Below are 22,243 nucleotides of genomic sequence, written 5' to 3'. Positions count from 1 at the left end.
CATTTTTGCCGATGCAACCAGAGATTGGCTGTTTAGAGCAACTCCACTTTTTCTTTGACTAAATTTAAAAAAATAATAAAATGATGCGAGGAAATTCACCTTTTCTTCTTGAGGGGGGTTTGTTATTTCGGTCTCCGCCATAGCTGGATAAAACAAAAATAATTATGTTTTATTTTCTTATTAAAAATATAAAAGCAAACAAAATATTATCAAATAAATATACAATATAAATAGCATAAAAATGATAATTATCTGGAATAATAGTATGATGAAATAATTTCATGATATAATATATATGTATATATATTTGGATAAAACGTGTTAAGTCTTAGGCTATGTTCACACATCATGTTTTTTCATTGTTTTTTTATACAGTTTTTTATGCAAATTTTCAGCTGCCTTTTGCAGTACCAGCAAAGTCTATGAGAAAACAGAATTCTCTGTTCACACATTTTTTTTGTGCCTTACATGTTATTTTTGTAAAATAGAGCATGTCACTTCTTTCAGCATTTTTTGAGCATTTTTTCACCCATAGGAAGTAATGGGTGGTGAAAGAAATGCTGAAAAAGCGCATCATAAACGCATCAAAATTTGTATCGGCGTTTTTTCAGCGTTTTTGATGTTAAAATAGAATTGGGTTCTTTTTTTCATAGAAATTTATGTAAAATGCATAAAAAGAGATAGAAGGACTGTAAAAAAAAATGCCGAAAAAATGCACCAAAAATGCAACAAAAAAGCACCAAAACTGCAAGAAAAATCCTGAACAAATTGCCATTGAAGATCAGGTTTTGCAGCAGATTTGTGACTCTAAAAAACCCATTATGTGTGAACATAGCCATAGAGTAAAAATAAATCGTGCTCTCATCCCGGAAACGATCAACATTACTGCTTTGAACCAGCTCGTACAGAAGAGGCACAAAGTCCATGAGCAGACACATTTCCACCACCATTATTCATACTCTGCATCAGGAAGTAATAATTCTACACCTTTATGTATGTCACGCTAGGTGTTCATTATTCAGTCATGGGCTAGTGTGGACTTGTTCGGTTTTGACCCAATCCAGAGACAAATTAGAGGAGGCTCTTGCTCTTGTCCCTTTGCTCTGCAGATAGGTAGTTAGATCCCCAATTTTTTTTCTTGGAAGCTAAATGACTTATTACTAAGGATTACCTTATTCATTTGGGTCCTAAGTGCAAAGTTAAAGGGGGTTGTCCACTTTCAGGAAAGTGGGACCCAAGCTTTGTAGAATACCTAAGATAACAAACTCAGCAGGAAATGAACCTTTGTGGGTCCCGGACGGTGTTCAGGGATTAGTGTTTGGGCTCTATCCAAGCACTTAGCTAGATAAAGACTTATAGACACTTCTCAGGAGCAAAGTAGCAGAAATTTTTTTAATAAAGGCTGTCACGATTCCGCGTATATTTGTTTCTGGAAGCCGTCCAATCAGGGCCAGGGCTTCCTCCATATGTCAGCTATTCAAGTAATTACCTGGCTATTTAGCTGGCCCTTTGCCTTGAGCTTTGCACAAATGGTGTGCTCTTGCTCGGTTCTCTGTGTTCTGGTATTTGATCTTTGCTGCCAGACCTTGGACCTTGCCTTGACTATCCATTTGCCTTGCCCTTTTGTCTTGATCCACTACCTTCCCGGAATTTTGACCTTAGACTATGCCTTTGTCTTATCCCTTTATTTATGGTATCTGAACCTGGACCTTTTGACTACCCAAGCCTCATGGCTTGTACGTGAGTAATGACTATCACAAAGACTATTTAGAAAGTCATTTAAGAAAGTGGGCCCCAAACTTTGTAACGTTCCTAAACTAACAAACTCAGCCTTACTAGGTCCATCGCCATCTCCCTTCTCGTGCACCTAGACACGCACTGTTCATGTGATATCACCACTACCTCCAACATACTGAGGAGCACCAGCAGGGAGATCACGCTGGACCTAGTTAGGGTGACTATCTGCTGAGTTTGTTATAACTTTGCAAAGTTTAGGGCCCACTTTCTTAAACAGCTTTCTAAATGGTCTTTGTTAAAAAAAAAAAATTCTAGCACTTTGCTGCCGAGGAGTGTCTGCAAGTCCTTATCTAGCTGAGTGCTTTGCAAAAATGATAAAAAAATCTATCAAAACTCTGGTTCTCTCTCCTTTCTCTCAGTGCTAGATATAGCGGGAGGGAGGGGGAGGAGTTGCACACAGATCTACAGTGGAGATAGAGGAAAGTATCTAAAGTCTTATGGAGGGTAGAGATTAAAGCACATACAGAGGAGATAAGTATGGAGGTACACTTTGAATATGTGATAGGTAATATAGTACCACTATATTGACAGAAAAAAAACTCATGAGGACCATTTGAAACAGCAAAATAATTAGCGCCCCCCTCTATCATTGACCTTACCTCCGTTTGGTTTGTTGTTCTTTTGGATTTTTGCATATTCTATAGTCCCTGTAGAAATAAAACTCTTGTATGAGACCAAATAGTATAGAAACAACTTTACTCCTGCCAAGTATCAAATGAATGCAGACTGACCAAGCCTTGGTTTCCCGATAAAAAATTGTCGTGCCACGGTTCACTACATATTCTTATGAAGTTTATAGAAATACAGTCATAATTATATACAACAATTACTTTTCTGTTTTTATTCTAAGGTCATGAACATTTTCCAATTGTTGTATATTCACAGATGCCCCAGGCAGTATGTGACACCAATACATCTCCACATTACTCTGGAGACCCAGCAGTGCCACCCGATATAATAAAGAAGACCTGGTGATGGCTACTGACAGGAACCATCAGCATTTTTACTATTGTCAGGAGCCAAAAAATAACTGAACAATGGCAAGAGTATCACCTGGAGACCAGCAACATGCAAGGAACATGTTTGATGGATATGGATATTATGGATGATCACATTGGTAGTATACACTCTGAATATATGTAAAATAGGTCAGCAGACTAGTTCGTTTTTGCAAAAAACGTAGCTTTAGCCCTCGTTGTGGTCAGCAACATGAACACACTGTTCCTATACTGGATTTTGGCTAGGAGAGAGTGCAAACCAAGGGATTTTTCAATCTTCACGCTCAAATGACCCTTTGGAGGTTTAGACTTTGTCCCATTCCCGGAGTATCTCCAATAGTAGAAAAGGTACAATAGAAAAACAGAAGCATGGTGGTGGCACTAATCCAAGGCCAGGACAGTCATCAATTAAAAGGCAGAACCAGGATTCTGTCCGGGCCATATCCAAAATACAAACTTTTCACTTATCCTGAATTTTCTGGATAGTCCTGTGACCATAATTACATAAGTGACAAGGTATTGTAAAAATACACCCAAGAGGGGATGTTCACAAATGTTTCTGGGATGGGTGTGGGTGACTATACTCATGGGTGTGGTGACCAGAATAAAAAAGGGACAGGGTTGTGTAAAAACACACCCAAAAGGAGGTGTTCACAAATGTTTCTGGGGTGGGTGTGGGTCACTATACTCATGGGTGTGGTGACCAGAATAAAAAAGGGACAGGGTTGTGTAAAAACACACCCAAAAGGAGATGTTCACAAATGTTTCTGGGGCGGGTGTGGTGACCAGAATCAAAAAAGGGATTGGGTATTGTAAAAATACACCCAAGAGGGGATGTTCACAAATGTTTCTGGGATGGGTGTGGGTGACTACACTTATGGGTGTGGTGACGAGAATAAAAAAGGGACAGTGTTGCGTAAAAACACACCCAAAAGGGGGTGTTCACAAATGTTTCTGGGGTGGGTGTGGGTCACTATACTCATGGGTGTGGTGGCCAGAATCAAAAAAGGGCCAGGATTTTGTAAAAACCCACCCAAAAGGGGATATTCACAAATGTTTCTGGGGTGGGTGTGGGTTACTATATTCATGGGTATGGTGACCAAAATCAAAAAAGGACCAAGGTTTTATAAAAACATGCCCAGGATGGGGTGGTCACAAATGTTTCTGGGGTGGGTGTGGGTCACTATACTCATGGGTGTGGTGACCAGAATCAAAAAAGGGTCAGGGTTTTGTAAAAACACACCCAAAAGGGGGAGTTCTCAAATGTTTCTTGGGTGGGTGTGGGTCACTATACTCATGGGTGTGGTGACCAGAATCAAAAAAGGGATGTTTCTGGGGTGGGAGTATACTCATGGGATTCAATGGGTATTGAGTTGTCAAATAACATAATTAAACACCTAACCTATTTACCAGATGGCAACATAAGTAATCCAAAAACTACAAAGTAATATATAAACATCTAATTATAAAAGCAGAAATATCAGCATCAGCTTGTTGATGGTTTCTATATAGTACAAACACATTTTATTCTTAGTTACATAGTTGGGGGCTTTTTGTTATCTCACTATGGTAATACTACTATAAGTAACTGATATCATGTGAAGGTCGAGCACGCCGAGAGCACAGATTGATCGACATCAGCTTGCTGACAGTTTCCATATGATTTATTTTCCCATGGCTACATAGTTGGGGGCTTCTTTATATCACACTAGCTTTATAAAGAGCACATGAAGATTACACGTAGGAAGCGAAAATATACATTACCTATCTGGTTGTCAAGTTCCTTTACTCTAGAGAGAAAAGAAATGGCGATTAGTTGAGGAGCACGGCACGATGCAACCTGTGTTTACATGAGTTTGCTGAATTTGACATGCAAAGCTTTCAGTGGGAATTCCTGCTGTGCATATAGGGTTACATAGTGCGGTGTATAATGGTGAGCAGCGGTATGTTTATATTAGTTTGCATGCGTTCATTGTACGCTGTCCACTGAGCCTTTTCTGATATGTCAGGTACCCTTTATACAAGGCAATATATATATCCTTAAACTAATAGTCAACTTCTATATTATAGATATGGTGAGTATAATATTCCTTCCTACAGATGTAGCAGAGTTGTTTTTTTAATTATTCCTTTACTTCCTAAATGCAACTTTCTAATTAGTCTTCATTAAAACTTTTCTACCATTTGCTGCTGCAGAGCTGCAGAGCTTCTGTAAGTCTTTTATCTAGCTGTGTGCTAAATAAATATTCGGCAGAGCTCCCGATACCCCCTCCCTTTTCTCAGTGTAGGAGATAGCAAGTGGGAGGTGGAGGAGATTGTGCACTGATCTGTAGTGGAGAGGGGGGAAAGTATCTAAGGTCTGATGGAGGGTAGAGAAGAGAGGCTAGAGACACGGAGGAAAGTTATTTTAGAGGGGTATTTTAGATTAAGCAGATTATCACCTTTCCATTATATGTGAGTCCAACAGTTGGTACCCCAAAATGATTTCCAGAACAAGGATCCTCACTCACCCTAGCCACAAATCCAAGCCAAGAGGAGTTATATGGAACACTAGTTGTGCCTGCTCCATGTAGTCTTTGTCTCTCATGACAATAGCAAAGGGCAGCCCTTAGTGAAAGTTTATGGCACTGTTGAAGAATCCTCAATTTAGATTTTAGCTATGGTCATCAGTACCATACACTTTAAAAAAAGGGCAATGCGCGAGTACTGCAAGTGTGACTTTAAAGGGTTATTGCCAACAAAACAAGCTATTACCTATCCATATGATAAGTTATAATTTGAAGATCAGTCAGTAAGACACCCAAAAATCCCAACAACAGGGCCCTGAAGTGACAGATCGGTGCAGTAGCTGTGCATGCGCACCGCCACTCTGCTTTTCTTCTATACCGATATACTAGATTATCTCCTGCAGTGCCATAGGCAATGAATGGAGGATAGGCATCAATGTGTGGCCACCACTTAATTTTAAGGCATGTCTTGGGATCGGGTTGGTTGCCAATGATTGGACCCTCATCGATGAGCAAGCTAACACCTATCCCGTGGAAGTATGATATGATCCTATACAACCTATTGGTGCCATACAATTTGGACCCACCCAATATTACTTTGTGCATAAGTCATAACTCTCCATGCATTGAGCTCTACCAATTGTAAAAAAGTCACTGGCAGAATACTGGAGGGGAGATATGTTTCACTGAGGCTATTAGCTTCAGTGATGTGAAACATGGAATTTTTCTCCTGCATGGTAGGTGCATCAGCCATGTTTAAAGGGCGTGTTTTATGAGAACAACCATAGAGCGGGCGGGAGGTTGTTCTCCATATCTCCACCCCAGGGTGTGGTCTGGGCTTTAAATAGCCAGCCTTTTCACTCAGGTGTTGGTCAGTATCTGGAGAGGCTTGCTCCAGAAAGGAGCTTGCATGTGGTGAGCTGAACCGTGTGTATTTAACCCTGAGTGGCCGGACCCCGGCCGATGTACGGACTGTGCTGCATCTTTGTATTTTGTTTTGCCATTATGCCGAATGGGCTGTGTTTACTTTACGAACTCTAGGTTGGTTTATGACATTTTAATAAACCAACCCGAAACTTAAAGAGACAGTGTTCTGTGTCTACCTCCGTGCACAGCCGAGCAAGCCGCTTTACCACACAATATAATAATGACTCATGCCATATGACAAACTAGCTCTGCTACATCTTAGTGAGAGGCTGATACATTACAAAACCGTATTTGGTGCAAGCGTTCAGACTTAACTAAACAATAAGAAGATCAGGTTGGGTCATATAGTTAACAGCTGCGTTCAGACGCATGATTTATGCATACCCTATACAATAGTACGGGTGCTGAAAACAGAGACGCCCAACACTAGATATGCAGTACTGTACTGGTTAATAATAAAGGAGCTCCGCTGCCTTTCTATTGCTACCATTTGATGTCCGCGGACGTAGACCCAAGTCTCTACAGCTCAGTTGCCAAATTCAGCTCTGCTACATGTGCACCGTTTATTTGCAAAGGAATGGTCAAAATTGAGTGATCAGGGATTATGCTTGAAAAAAAAATAAAAAAGGAAACAGTTTATGGATTAGCAATAAAAAAAAATAAATAAAAAAATACAAGAATGATTAGAATTAGTATCTGCGTCATTTACGTCCATCTATGTAACAAATAGACTCAGCAGTTTCTTCCCATTCTAGAAACTCGTCCATTTGTACATGAAGCTCTTACCTTCCGTCCTCACCGCTCCGTTTTTCTGCAGGATACAGAAATGTGTTATATCAGCAAAAGATAATAGAAAATGAGGAAATTGCAGAATAATAGACAAGAAACAACGATTATCATTGTTGCTAGCCCCGCCACTAGATAAAGCAGCCCACCAGAGATGAAGCAGGCGGCACAATGCTAACTGATGTGATTTTTTTTATCTTTTATTGCGATTAATAAAAGCCGAATATATACTGTATCGCCTATATGATGCCATGTCACTTTGATGGCAACAGGATAACCCAGCTGTACTGCTTGCAAGCAAATGTAGCCATTACAGCGGGTAGCAAAAGTGCATAGTACAAAATACAGGTAAGAATTAAAGGCTCGGCACACTTTTGCAACTTTCTTTTCTACTAAAATTTAAAGGGTTACTCCCATCATCTTTATAAATGGATATTGTCGGATAGAGCTTGTAAAAACAAGCACTTTTGCAATTTACTGCTTTCTAAAATTTGCAGCCGTTCTTGAGATATTAACACTTTTCTTGTGTTTACAGCTCGTTGCTAGGAGACCGACCTCCACTGTGGTCTAGCTTGTAAGCACTTGCTGATGCTCTGAAGCTGGCCTGGATTAAGAGATGATGGTGCGCTCCAGCAATTCTGGACAGCTTCAAAACTGCACTTACGAGATCAATAGAAAAAAGCTCGTAAGCACTGAGCGTGTTCTGCTGTCTAACAGCGGTGGTCGGTCTCCAAAGCAACGAGATGTAAAATAACAAGAAAAAAGTGTTAATATCTCAAGAACGGATGAAAATTTTAAAAAGCAGTAAATTGCAAAAGTGTTTTTACAAGCCCTATACGAAAAATACCCATTTATGAATATGGAAATATCCCTTTAAACAATGTAAATTGGCAAATAGGCTTAAAGGGAGTCTGTTTGTTCAAAATGACTGTTCAAACTAAGCACACCCCTGGTGTAACCAAACAGTCCAGTGCACCTTCCTAACTACAGTACTTGTTTTTCATCTATCTCCGCCCTTCTCGTTTCCTATAAAACCAGAGCTGTCAATGAAGACATAGGGAGGTGGAAATAGGTGCAAAACTAGTAGGTTGGAGGATCTATTGATGAACCTCGTGGCCACACCGAGGGTGCACCGAGTGCTTTTGCTTGGTTTGAACAGTCATTTTGTGCTGACAAACTCTCTTTAAAAATCCACTGTTTTGCATCCACAGCTCCTTTGCAAAGCTATGTGTGTCTGAATGGTTACAGATAGGACAGGATTACTTAAAAACAGTATGAATAGCAGTTTATAGTTTTTAGACATGGAAGTGCATAGGTCTGCATAGGAGCTGTAAACATGAAACGGTAGGGTACTTTAATTCAAGGATATTTGCAAAGTTATGCATTTTAGATGAGGTCTTGAAAAAAATTGTTGCAAAAGAAGACATAGGCTTTAATGTTAGATATTGGCTTAGGGATCAGTGGATTATTGGAGTCAACCCCAATCAATCGAAACACACAAAGCTAGCATAGAACCACATACAAAACTTCTCAGAGTAAAAGAAACCACACGGCCAGTGGAAAGATTTGTGATATCACTGCCTAAATATGCAAAGTCCATGGGTTATTTCCAGCATACAAGAATAAAGAGAGGTAAAAATGTTATACCCAAACTGTAAACCTTTGAGAGCACTTTTTTTTAACTTAAATACATTGATTTTTTGCTAAAAATAATTTTTGCTATTGGGTTTCAATAATTTTTTTGGACACTTTGGCTTCTACAGCCTCATCTTATCACAGTACATAGTGGACTGTACAACTGATAATCTATCAGTGTCATGGTTATCTCTAGTCTCCTGAACATCCTACTCACTGATTTATGACCACATCAAGGTTCAATTCAACTTAGATGTTGTCATATATCAGCTTAGAAGATGGTTCGGGGGAAGATTCGAGTTACAGTCAGATATTAGGCAAGATGATTTGTGACCATATCAAAGTTCAACTCAACTTAGATGTCATAAATCAGCTTAGAAGATGGTTTGGGAGGAAGAAAGATAAGAGTTACAGTCTGATATTAGGCAAGATGATGTATGACAACATCAAAGCTCAACTCAACTTAGATGTTGTCATAAAGAAGCTTAGAAGATGATTCAGGGGAAGAAAGATAAGCGTTGCAGACTGATATTAGGCAAGCTGATTTATGACTACATCAAAGTTCAACTCAACTTAGATGTCAGAAATCAGCTTAAAAGATAGTTTGGGAAGGAGAAAGATAAGAGTTACAGTCTGATATTAGGCAAGATGATTTATGACCACATCCAAGTTCAACTCAACTTAGATGTCAGAAATCAGCTTAGAACATGGTTTGGGAGACAGAAATATAAGATTTACAGTCTGATATTAGGCAAGATGATTTATGACCACATAAAAGCTCAACTCAACTTAGATGTTGTCATAAAGAAGCTTGAAAGATGATTCAGGGGAAGAAAGATAAGCATTGCAGACTGATATTAGACAAGATGATTTATGACTACATCAAAGTTCAACTCAACTTAGATGTCAGAAATCAGCTTAAAAAATGGTTTGGGAGGGAGAAAGATAAGAGTTACAGTCTGATATTAGGCAAGATGATTTATGACCACATCCAAGTTCAACTCAACTTAGATATTGTCGTAAAGAAGCTTAGAAGATTATTTGGGGGAAGAAAGATAAGTGTTATAGACTGATATTAGGCAAGCTGATTTATGATCACATCAAAGTTCAACTCAACTTAGATGTTGTCATAAAGAAGCTTAGAAGATGATTGGGGGGAAGAAACGTAAACATTACAGATTGATATTAGGCAAGCTGATTTATGACCACATCAAAGTTCAACTCTACTTAGATGTCATAAATCAGCTTAGAAGATGGTTCAGGCGAACAAAGATAAGAGTTACAGACTGATAATAGGCAAGCTAACTTTCAGATTTACAGTTAACTCAACCTGTAATCTGGTATGTACTGTGATGCACAGAGGCTGGAGAAGTCACATGGGCACAAACGTTTTAATGAAGATTAATTATTAAAATTATCTTTGGCCAGAAATGTATGCATCTAAGTAAAAAAAAATGTCCCCAAAGGTATCCATATGCTTTAAGGCAATCCCAAACAAAGCTGGTAACCAAGAAAAATAGATACCAAACGTAAAGCCAAATACAATAGACTTTATAGAACAGACTTAAGAGCCACCAGTGGAACAACAGAAATGGGGTTATTTCGGCAGCAGACATTTATGAAATATCCACAGAGGATTGCATAAATGCCCTGTTTGACTCACAGCCTCTATGCAGTGTGACTTCAGGCAAAGGAGCTGTCAGTCAAGCAGAAGGAGGCGAGGAGGCGAGGAGAATAGAGCTGGAGTGACAGAGGCTTCAGACCTACCATAGCACTTCAGCCTCATTTGCATATCAATTTAAAAGCTGATTTCTCAATAACCGAGTAAGACTGGCCATATAAAGGTATTGCAAGAGTTGTCTTTGAAAGAGCTACATGCACATATAAATAGTCTGGTGGATTTAATCCTGCTAACAGATTCCCTTTAAGACATTTCATATAGATATACCAGGGTATCTCTTATTGGAGTACCACTAATTCAACATCAGAATATAATAACATAACAAATCCTATAAGACAAAAAAAATCCAGTATGTTACAATTAGAGATGAGCAAATCAATTTATTGCTAATTATTAGGAATGGGATGAACATGCCAAGATTGAACTGACGCTTTATATCAGAAAAGTGTCACATGAACTCGGCATGGCCAGGGAGGCTTCCCCAAAATGATTTGCAGCTATACATTATATGGTATATACCAAAGCCAATCAGGAGGGATAATCATAGCAGAGGCAGGGAATGCAGAAGCTGTTTTGTGGTGGATCTGGATAGTGAGAAGACGTCATAAGCAATAGAGATATAGAGAGAAAGTCATACAACACTAAAGAAACTGTATAGATAGTGTGTGAGAAAGAAAAAGGGGATAATACAAAATGAATTGATAGGGAGACATAGGAGAGTCACTGTGTCTATGAAGAAGAAGAGTCACTGTGTCTGTGAAGCAGAAGAGTCACTGTGTCTGTGAAGTAGGAGAGTCAGTGTGTCTGTGAAGTAGGAGAGTCACTGTGTCTGTGAAGAAGGAGAGTCAGTGTGTCTGTGAAGTAGGAGAGTCAGTATGTCTGTGAAGTAGGAGAGTCACTGTGTCTGTGAAGTAGGAGAGTCGCTGTGCCTGTGAAGTAGGAGAGTCACTGTGCCTGTGAAGTAGGAGAGTCAGTATGTCTGTGAAGTAGGAGAGTCACTGTGTCTGTGAAGTAGGAGAGTCGCTGTGCCTGTGAAGTAGGAGAGTCACTGTGCCTGTGAAGTAGGAGAGTCAGTATGTCTGTGAAGTAGAAGTTTCACTGTGTCTGTGAAGTAGGAGAGTCGCTGTGCCTGTGAAGTAGGAGAGTCAGTATGTCTGTGAAGTAGAAGTTTCACTGTGTCTGTGAAGTAGGAGAGTCACTGTGCATGTGAAGTAGGAGAGTCACTGTGTCTGTGAAGTAGAATAGTCACTGTGTCTGTGAAGTAGGAGAGTCACTGTTTGTGAATTAGGAGAGTCACTATGTCTGTGAATTAGAAAAGAGTCACTGTGTCTGTGAATTAGGAGAGTCACTGTGTCAGTGAATTAGGAGTCACTGTGTCTGTGAATTAGGAGAGTCACTGTGTCTGTGAATTAGGAGAGTCACTATGTCTGGTAATTAGGTGAGTCACTATGTCTGCGAATTAGGAGAGTCACTGTGTCTGTGAATTAGGAGAGTCACTGTCTCTGTGGTCAAGTCCCAGGAGTGACAAGTAGCTTGCTTCCTTGAGAGCGTGTTGTAATTCACACACACATACACATCTTCTCAGGGTGTTTGGAGGCTTTGGATTACTTTCAATTTGTGGCAAATTGAATTTCCTGATAAAATTGGGCAAATTTTGGAATTTCAAAAGATTTGCTCATCTCTATTATATACGCTGATTCTTATTGGCAACAATCAGTGCTAATATATACACCTAAAAAGCAGAAAAATGACCCAAAGCCGAAATACTTAAACATGTAGTAAACAAATGTAAAAGCTAAAAACATAAATCCATACCTATACAGTATATCTATAGCATGATTAATATACAATGAAATGGTACAAGTAATAAAGTTAATATCGATACAAAACAGGACAGAACACACAAAGTCATCTCTCTTCCCATCACATTCGGGGCTTATGCTTCCTGTACCAAGATGAATGCTGCTTTATGCCAATATTTGCCCATTACTCCCAGCACAGAAAAAAATATAAATCTTGGATTGAGCTATGCTTCCGATACCATAAATAAAAATACTATACCAATCTATACCGGACAAATGAATGCCAAAAATGGCCGTCTTATGGCAAATTTGGCTAATGAGTTTATGGGCACATCAGAATTTATGTTCAAAGTGTTCAAATGTGAAGAGAGCCATATATCCAGAAATGTAAAGTAGAGCTATGACGTTTCTTATCCAGAAACTCTCTAATTTTTCATTTTTATATATTTCCAAAAAGTCTCTTTTTTATGCAGATTTGCATAAGCACCTCCCCAGCTAAAGGTCCGGTTCATAGGACAATCAAATTTTACGAGAGATGATAGGGAAGGGAATTTTTATATTATTGCATAACTCAACGAGTGGAATTGTCCCAGTGAGATGTTGTGTACATTCTGGAGACAATTCCTGGAAAATTTAGGTTGAAGGTTTCTGCATAAAAAATCTCACACCCAGACAACTATATATATAATTACATGTAGGCGCAAGAGAGCTATACACAAAGTAACGGATGCATACTTTTCTTTACTATGAAGAACACGATGATTCCTATAATGGCCACACCAGCGAGTACTCCTATAACGATACCGGCGATCGCTCCACCATCCAGTCCACCACTGGAGCCAGCATCTGGAAAATAAGAAGCATAAGACTCAACCATGGGTCTCATTAAAAAGGAAATAAAAGCATTTTCAGGAGCTATTTTCCATTTTAAGCCAATATTGCAGGTGTATGACAACGATGATACTCCGATAAATGGACTTCCAATCTGGGACTAGGGACTGGGTAGAGTATATCCATTGAGGACTTGGCAAATTAAGTCAGAAGAGATTTGGTAGAAAAATATAAATAGGTGGACAGCTTAAAGGTATGGACAGTGGATTTATATCATATAGAAGCCAAAAGGGCTGGTATAGAAAGCCCATTTTAAAATATCCTTCTATAGAGTTTTTTGGGGAAAGAAGAGAGTCCCCCTACAAAAAGCCTTAAAGAGTGTCTGTTCCGTAGACCTAGAATTAGCTTGTATGTATTGTACATTAAATGGTTATTCTTGTCTATTGGAGGGAGTGCACAGCCACTATGTCGTCTGGCTTTCTGATTGCCAGGGGACAGTGCACTCCTAAAGATTGACAGTTCCAAACAGCAGCATGGTATAACCACTGGTCCGAATTGGACACTCTTCAATTCTTCTAGCAGTGGCAGCTTTAAATACTTCTTTACAACTGATTGCTGGGGATTTCTGGCAGCAATACTAATCAGGGGGCAGCATTTTTAGTTAAAATGTAACATTATGGATTCATAGCACATGGCTTACCTCTTTGGGACACTTTAACATTGAAAAGGAAAGTCGTGTTTCCAATAAAGTTTTCAGCGACACATTTATAATTTCCAGATTCAGCTTCTGTCAACTTATCAATGTTGAGAGTGGATGCATAGGGAGTGGAGTCCACCCTGAATTTACCACCCACCGGAATAGTAGTAGAACTATTGCCTTGGTACCAAGAAAACGTAGCTGGAAGGACCTGAGCAGATACGGCAGTGGCCCGTGACTTGACTCCAGCTAGTAGATTCACTGTTAGGTTGACTGCACCTCCGACTTCAGCTGCATTAACTGTTTCGTTCTTGTGGTCAGGAGAGCTTGGAGGCTCTGATGGAAGAAGGAGAAGAACACATAGAATATTTATCCCCCTATGCATCATTTTTCTTCTCCATGCAGAGACCAGGCAAGAATGGTTTAAATGTTGAGTTATGCACATGAGAAGCCAAAATTCACGCCATTCTGGATGGTAAAATGCTTACATGGAAAAGGAACAGTACATCAGTCAATAGAAACTTAGCTGTAGCAACCAATGCCAGGTAGCTGCTGTCAAGTCAAGTAAGATAAAGGCGGAATGCAAAAAGTCTGGCAACTGTGTACATGATGGGAAAATTGATGTATATATTTACTAACCAGACAAGATATTCAATATTTGGGCACTAGTATATATAGAAAGACGTATCTGAGCTTCAATAGGTGGGCTTACTTGGCCCCTAGATGTTGTGATGGTTAATTTGTCTCAATGGGGCCTGGATGTCTTCATTGGATGGGTCTTCATCTAAGGATGGGTGGTTGATTCAGGAATTTATTCTCATTAAACAGATTTGGAGTTGGGAATTAATTTTTCGGCTGAAGTGAGCAAACACTGACTTCTGCCTCAAGAGGTTTATTTTGCCTTTTGCGCAATACTTTATATTCCCTAATAATTCTGCCCTAATGTTGTGATAAAAATGAGCTCTCTATGCGTTGACTTCCTGGTGAGCATGTGCTTATACACAGCAGCCAATCAGAAAAGGCAGAACTGTAGAGAGGAGGGATGAAGCAGCAGGCTGGACCAATGGTGAGGCAGTGGGCGTGTCTCAGACTAAATCAAAGTACTTATAGACAGTGTAGCTAAACTGTAGTCACAGATCACAGTCCTAATAGAGCTGATTTAAAAAGCAGTCAAATAGCAAGATCCAAAGTACATGTCTGGTAGGCATTACTGACTTATATATCATTGATAAGCTCACTACTGGAAACTCACTTTAAACAACAGTTTGTGGCTAAGTCATATCTACAAATCACAGTTACTACCTAAAAACAGTGCAGCATATAGTATTATAAATACAGCTAAAGTGACTGTGCAGACTTCTTACCAAATGGTACCACGCAGCTTGAGTTTCTTCTCTGATATCCATTACAGGTGAGGCTGCTCCCGTGGATATTACTGGAAGAACTCACATTTCTGAACACTTGATTAATGCTTGTATTTTGCACATTACCAAATGTCATGGTGACATTAGCTGCCGGATTTCCTCCGGGCCAGGAACAGCCGAGCTGTACTAGCTGTCCTATGGGTTGTGCAGTACAGACAATGTTCCCATCGGGAGACCCTGGGATGTAAGAAAGTGATAGATGCAATAATCACATATTACTAATGTACGAGGTTCAAGAATGTATATATATTACTTTTATAAATATTATATGTTCTATTTTCTTTATTTCTATCTATCTATCATTTATCTATCTATTTTCTATCTTCTATAAACTGTTGTTTAATCTTCTATATTCTATTTAAAGTGAAAACCCAGTTTCCCTATAATTTTACTGTTAATATTCAATGTTCTTTGCTGACTTACAGTAAACTAAAGCCTCGGAGAATGCTTTTGAAGTAGAAGAACCTGGAGAACCCAGAGTCAAACATAAGAACGCACAATCTCCATGCAGATACTGCCCTTGCCTGGGTTATACCCTCTGGGCCCGCAGTCCTCCAGTTGTATTTACAAAAGGCGGTGGGATATTATAAAGATCTGGAGTGTGCGGATAGGTATCATGTGCACCAGGTGAGGGCAACGAATAACGTGGGAGAAGGTCAAGTTCCAACTTTATTCACTGTACTGTACTGTATGTTACTGCACTTTACTTTACTGCACGTCACTGCACTGTACTGTGCTTTCGATCACTGTCAGTCCTATTGACTAAGAATTAAATCGTAATATAAATATGGACTTTATATACAGTATTCCTCGATATAGAACCACTGAGCTCTCAATAAAACCTACAGACTCAGAAATGAGTGGTGTAATTTACAGTCATGATTATGGATATTTTACAGATCTACAAGGCTGAAATGTACTGTATATTCATTAAATTCAAAGAAAACCTGTCACTTGTCATAACTATATAATATTTTGTCTGGTATAAATGCCGCTGTTTTCCTGAATCCGGAGATGTTTTTTTTTTTTCCTGCTCCTCTCTGTTCCAGAGATATGGCCCTCTTTTCCCTGTATATAACTCTACTCTTGTTAGTCAATTGGGCGTGGTCCTAAAGAAGACGCCCACAAAGAAAGTAAGTGATGATGAATACTCCCCTTTGGATAACAAGTCTAGAATTGCATACAGGGAAGAAGAGGCCATATCTCAGGATCGGAGAGGCTCAGGAACAAAAGAAATACATCGCCGGATTCAGGAGAACAGTGGTATTTACAACAGGTTCAAGCATTACATATGTATTGTAAGTTGCAGGTAATCTTTAAAGTGGAAATACACGCAACAGAGATCCACTAGATGCTCCTGAATATTGCTAAAATGCAACATGGCAAGGCATAAACATATGGCATCATTATTTATAGTGATAGGTAGGTAGATAGATAAATAGATGGACAGATGCATAGCTGGATAGATAATAGACAGATAGATAGATAGATGATAGATAGATGATAGATAGATAGATAGATAGATAGATAGATAGAAGCGATAGATGATAGATATATAGATAGATAATAGATAGATAGATGATAGATAGATGATAGATAGATGATAGATAGATAATAGATAGATATATAGATAGATAATAGATAGATAATAGATAGATAGATAGATAGATAGATAGATAGATAGATAGATAGATAGCTAAATAGATGAATTGCTACTCACACTTGACATTGAGGTTGATTGCACTACTGGTCTCATTATTAGCTCTGTTGGTGGCTTTGCAGGTGACTGGTCCGGTGTCGATCTTGGAGACGGGGCTGATGGTGAGATTGGAGTTTGGAGGAGAATCACTCTGAGTAATGTAATATGGAGGGTTTGAAGACACTTGACTTCCATTCAGACTCCAGGAGAAGGTGATGGCCGAACCAAGAGCTGAGCAATGGAGAGACGCCGAGTCCTCTTCTGCCCATAGGACCGCTGATGTGTTACTGGTCAATGTCACTGCCGAGACCGGAGCTGTGAACAAAACCATAGATGAAGCATTAAGTAAAAAAATAAATTTCCCATTACTAACTTGTATCTTAGAAAATGTTAAGTATTTTCATCCAACATAATAATAATTTGTGTCCTGGACGTTTATATTACTGATCTATTCTTAAAGTAGATTGTCAATATTAGATTGGGTTGTGTTCATACAAATGACACCTTATACCAATCAGCGGTTTGGGAGAGCCAGCAATTCAAAGGTGGTGTTGGATGTCTGACCCCACAGAACAACCTATATCAAAACCGAAAAAACCCTATTTCATAACTGCCCTTTGTATAATGAACAGTAAGACATTATTTTTGGACTTTCAAAGGGTTATATCATGAAGACAGCCCCTTGTTATAAAGTCACAAAAGATGAATAAAAAAGTAAAATAGCCCGTGTTCTCTTAGTTCCTATGCTCTTTTTTTGTGACATTGTGTTTTCTTTTTACATTTAAATTATTGAAATGTCTGATTTATGGAAATCTTGGAAAGAAATGTTTAAATCAACTGGTTCTCCAGCAAACAAGTGTTCAATTTCCTTGCAGTGCCTCCGCAGGGGAAATGAAGCATTACAGAGATCCAATTAAAATTATTGAAGTCTCCATGTAATGCGTGGATCTGAAAGGTCCTCCAGAGCAAGAGATGGTCTTTGTAGCCACCTTCTGCTCCGCGTAATAGAAGGTGGCCCTAAACAATGCATTCTGAATTTCTTCAAATAAAGTATTTGAAAAAAAAAAGCCTGCCTCCCATTCCTTTCTGAAAAGATTACTAATAAGAATGACTACTCACAAAGATGATGTGTTACTTACAAGCCAAGATGAACTTCACGTCGCTGCTGGTTTGGCTGTTTTCTAGATTTTTAGCCGTACACACGAAGGATCCGTTGTCATTAGTGGAGACAGCACTGATAATGAGCGTGGAGTTATTATCGGTGAGGGTATATCGGCCTCCTCCAGATATCGGTGCCCCTTGTAGACTCCACGAGTAACTGACATTTGTACCACGAGCTGAACATTTTAGAGTCACTGAATCTAATCCAGGCCAGACAAGTCCTGATACATTACTGGTCACCGTGACATTAGAGACCGGAACTAAGACACAAAATACAAAGAAATGTAAAAATTTGGATTTAAAAGCTTAATACGATCACATTATAATATAGTATTTCTGTACATTCTCAGAATTTAGTCTCTTAACTCTAGGGACAAGGATATCCCCCACGTCATGTACATATTAAAGTGCTGTGTTGCCAATCGTTTAACATGTAACCCACCAACGACCAAGCAATATTGGTAAAAAATACTCCTACCAGGAACTTTATATGCCAATATAGTAGATGCCAGATGGATTTAAGTTGGTGAGAACTGTCTGGATATAGTCCTATCAAGTACAAGTTGAGTTGCATAAGCGTAATGTAATTCAATGTTGAGTTGGCTTCTCCATCGAGAGACTCCCCTTTCTTCTCCTAAGAACCTCAACTACCTCTATACCAGGGTTCCCCAACTCCAGTCCTCAAGGCCCACCAACAGGTCATGTTTTCAGGATTTCCTTAGTATTACACAGGTGATAATTGCATCACCTGCACAGGCAATAATTCCATCACCTGTGCAATACTAAGGAAATCCTGAAAACATGACCTGTTGGTGGGCCTTGAGGACTGGAGTTGGGGAACCCTGCTCTATACTGTACCTGTGATGTTCGAAATTGGAACAGCTCTTTCAAAAGGATTTTCTATAATCAAGTAATACAGTATACTCTGCAGAATCTAGATGTCTGTCATTTTTTATATACTGACAGTTTTTTTTCATCTTGTTAAATGGAAAAAATTGCACAGTGCTCCTAAAAACAAGTAACTTTCCAATGCATTTCGTATTACAAATCTTTATTCTTAAGAACAAAGGGATTTTTAATTCTATAGTTTACTACTCATTGACCAGGTTTCTGGCCACCATTGTAGTCTATCATAGTTGGCTGGTTTTCTTTTCAAAGAAGCACACAATTGTAAGCTCTTTTTGCTCTAGAGCAGGGAACCTTATCCTGTGGCTTGAAAGGCAAATGTGGCTTGCAGACTTATAATGTGGGATTGTGGCTGTCTGCCAGCTTGACTCATTAGCACCAGGTCTAGCAAACAGTATTGAAGAGAAGGTCTTCAGATATTGACTTTTCTGAGTAGACCCATACAGAAGAGCAGATCTGGATGGGCAGATAGTGGTCTTGGGGTTGGAGAGATAAATTAAGTAAGTTCTAAGCTGGACATAGAGCTCTAAGAGAGTTCTAAGCTGGAGAGTTCTAAGCTAAAGTGTTCTAAGCTAGAGAGTTCTAAGCTAGAGAGTTCTAAGCTGGAGAGTTCTAAGCTAAAGTGTTCTAAGCTAGAGAGTTCTAAGCTAGAGAGTTCTAAGCTGGAGAGTTATAAGCTAGAGAGTTCTAAGCTGGAGAGTTCTAAGCTAGAGAGTTCTAAGTTAGAGAGTAGTGTTGAGCCACCCCCGTAGTGTTCGAGTTCGGTTCGGTTCGTCGAACACCCGTGTGTTCGCCGAACTGTTCGTCGAACTGTTCGTCGAACACCTTCGAACACCGTTAAAACCAATGGCAGGCAAACAAAAACACATAGAAACACATAGAAAACACCTTCAAAGGTGTCCAAAAGCTGACAAACTGCTCAGAAGACACAACTAACACATGGAAAAGTGACAAGTACATATAGTCATGCGAAAAGAAAAGAGGTGGAGGAGTAAAAGGAGGGGGAGACACAGATATAGGCATGTCATGCCCTTCTAAAATCCAAAAAGTGAGAAGCCGACACGTTCAGTCCTCTCCTGCCCGTGCCACCTCCGCGTCGCCGGGTTTGTGCCAGAGCCGCGGTGAACCCTGACGGCCAGCCCCCCTCTCCCAATACTGGTGCCTGTCCGCTGGTGGGTCGAGCGAGCCCCCCTGTGGGGGAGGCAGCTCTAAGCTTTTTAATTTAAATTGTCTCTCTAATTTGAATGAATACACTTTAAATCCATTTACAAGGATCTATTGGAGGGCAAGTCTCATGCCAGCAGCCGCGTAATTCCAGCTCCAGTAGCGTCCACTAAAGCTGCTGCAGTTAAAAAGCTTTTATAAGGATCGAGCTCGGCTGTCCACCGCAAGGCATCCTACTGCCAGTCCCAGCCCCTATGCCTTGGGGTGCCTCCTGATGCTCTTCACTGAGTATCCCGTGGTCCCGAAGCATTTCCTTTGAAAAAATTAAGTGTCCAAACTACAGGTGGTGTAGCTTGCTTAACAGCCGGGATAATCTGCTGACTAGCAGACACTGCTACTAGGCACAAAGTATTTCCTGGGCTAGATGCAGTTAAAAATTTGTAATTAGATACTCTCGTTGGATGCTGAGAAAGCATTCCATAGAGTCTCCTGGCACGCCATATATGATTCTCTTAAAAAGCTTGGGGTAGGGGTCTAGGGGACCCTTTTATAGCCAAAATCACGGCCCTGTATCGCAATACGTCACCTAGGCTGAAGATAAATGGAACTGTAGCACCCTGAGGGCTTGGTTGCTACAGAGGTATTGCACCTCACACAGAGGTGTGATATCTCACTTTCAGGTAAGGATGTAGTGTGGATCAGGACCCGACACCTGCATGCATTACACCACATTGCCGTGTGGCAGGGCGACCAATATGCCCCTGAGATGGGCACGACAGTCCCTGTCCCTGGCTGGAGTGGGGGGAGGGAACACTGAGGAAGGGGAACCTTGTAGTGCAGGAGCAGGGAGGAAGCAGTTCCTGGGTGCATTGAGAAGGGAGTATAAAAGGTGGGCACCATCTTAGTTCAGTGCAGAGAAGTCTGAGCAGAAGTGGCAGGGAGCAGGGGCTCTGCATGAGCTCTGCTCCGGAGGCGGGCCTAGTAACAGAGGCCCAGGCCTGGAAGAGGGAGAAGGAAGGAAGAGGAGCGGAGAAGGCTCCAGGAACGAGGAACAAAGGGATCCCAGGGGTGCGGACGGGCGAGTCGCCACCGCACGCCCGAATCCACCTGCGTGGAGGGGTCAGGCTAAAGGGGGAGACCGGTCCCCGAAACTAGTGGAGGCAGGAAACGACCCTCAGCTAGAAACAGGAGGCTGTGACATTTTATGTGGCGCAGCCCCTCGCTACACCCGCTAGGAAGGCACCACATAGGGTCAGGGAAACTGGCGCCAAGTTTACCAAGAGGAGGCCCGAGGCAGCCGGACAGAACGGTTGGTAAGAAAGGCCACACAAAGGACACACAAAGGGGGTCCTGTGAAGCGCTCCAAAGTTATCTGGGAGTTGTCTGAGCCCCTCACCTGGTGAGCACAGTACGACGTGGGCAGCCGTTACCTGCAGACGTGGTCTGGATAATAAGAACTGTGAGTAAAGGCCCTGGACTGCATCACTGACTCTGTGTCGTTACTGCTGCTGCCCTGCACCATCACCCCCATCCTCCGCATACACTGCCCTGAGGCTATACTCCTCCCGTGGGGAGTTATGCTACGCTCTGCTGCACCCACAACACCAGCCTCAGCGGTCTGCCCTGGAGCGTCGGTTCACTCTGACCGCAATCCACGGGTGGCGTAGTCGGACATTTAAACATCAAAACCACATAAATAGTTCCGCCACTGGTTTGACCGCCCTGAGCCACGGAACCGGGTCGCCGCCACGGAGACTACAACCACCAGCATCCACCAAAAAGGGTCCGGCTCCGGGTGTCCCAAGGCCCAGGGGGCGCGTCAGAACATTTTCATCACCTTTCACAATCACCAATGGGACAAGGCAGGGATGTTCTCTGTCCCCTCTCTTATACATCCTAGTGACGGAGCACCCGCTCTCATCAATTCGCCATAACCCCAATATTAGGTGGATTGAGGTGGGAGGCACCGAGTACAAGTGCTCTCTATTTGCTGATGATGTCCTAGTATATATCACTCAATCACATATATCCATCCATGCTGTTATGGCTGAAATAGATCACTTTGTTACATGGTCAAATTTTAAAATCAATGCAGCGAAGTCTGAGGCCCTCGATGTCTCCCTCCCCAAATCCATATAGGATTCCATCCAGTCCAACTTTCCCTTTGCCTGGCCCTCACAGGGTATCAAATACTTAGGAATTCCTATTCATAGAGACCTCTCCCATCT

The 22,243-nt window shown here is 40.8% G+C and overlaps 1 protein-coding gene across 2 annotated transcripts in view; it reads right to left on the bottom strand.

Moving 5' to 3' along the window:
- Window positions 1-22,243, bottom strand: part of LOC141172082 (cell adhesion molecule CEACAM1-like) — a 62,699-nt gene that overhangs the window by 6,061 nt on the left and 34,395 nt on the right. The window contains exons 4-12 of one of the 2 annotated variants that reach the window (XM_073655918.1): window positions 17,924-18,205; window positions 16,806-17,099; window positions 15,026-15,262; window positions 13,665-13,997; window positions 12,869-12,979; window positions 7,016-7,040; window positions 4,560-4,585; window positions 2,397-2,444; window positions 100-143 (exon numbers count right to left, since the gene is read on the bottom strand). In XM_073655918.1, coding sequence (XP_073512019.1) covers window positions 100-143; window positions 2,397-2,444; window positions 4,560-4,585; window positions 7,016-7,040; window positions 12,869-12,979; window positions 13,665-13,997; window positions 15,026-15,262; window positions 16,806-17,099; window positions 17,924-18,205 — 1,400 coding nt within the window. Of the gene's footprint in view, window positions 1-99; window positions 144-2,396; window positions 2,445-4,559; window positions 4,586-7,015; window positions 7,041-12,868; window positions 12,980-13,664; window positions 13,998-15,025; window positions 15,263-16,805; window positions 17,100-17,923; window positions 18,206-22,243 lie in introns of those variants that run through there. The other variant, XR_012252411.1, reaches the window with a different exon arrangement.

Source organism: Phyllobates terribilis, unplaced genomic scaffold, assembly GCF_046119375.1.
Source record: "Phyllobates terribilis strain yellow unplaced genomic scaffold, ASM4611937v1 Scaffold_12__6_contigs__length_324123572, whole genome shotgun sequence".
Classification (NCBI taxonomy): Eukaryota; Metazoa; Chordata; class Amphibia; order Anura; family Dendrobatidae; genus Phyllobates; species Phyllobates terribilis.
The sequence above is the reverse complement of the archived record's forward strand: the minus strand, read 5'-3'. Positions and strand labels throughout refer to the sequence as shown.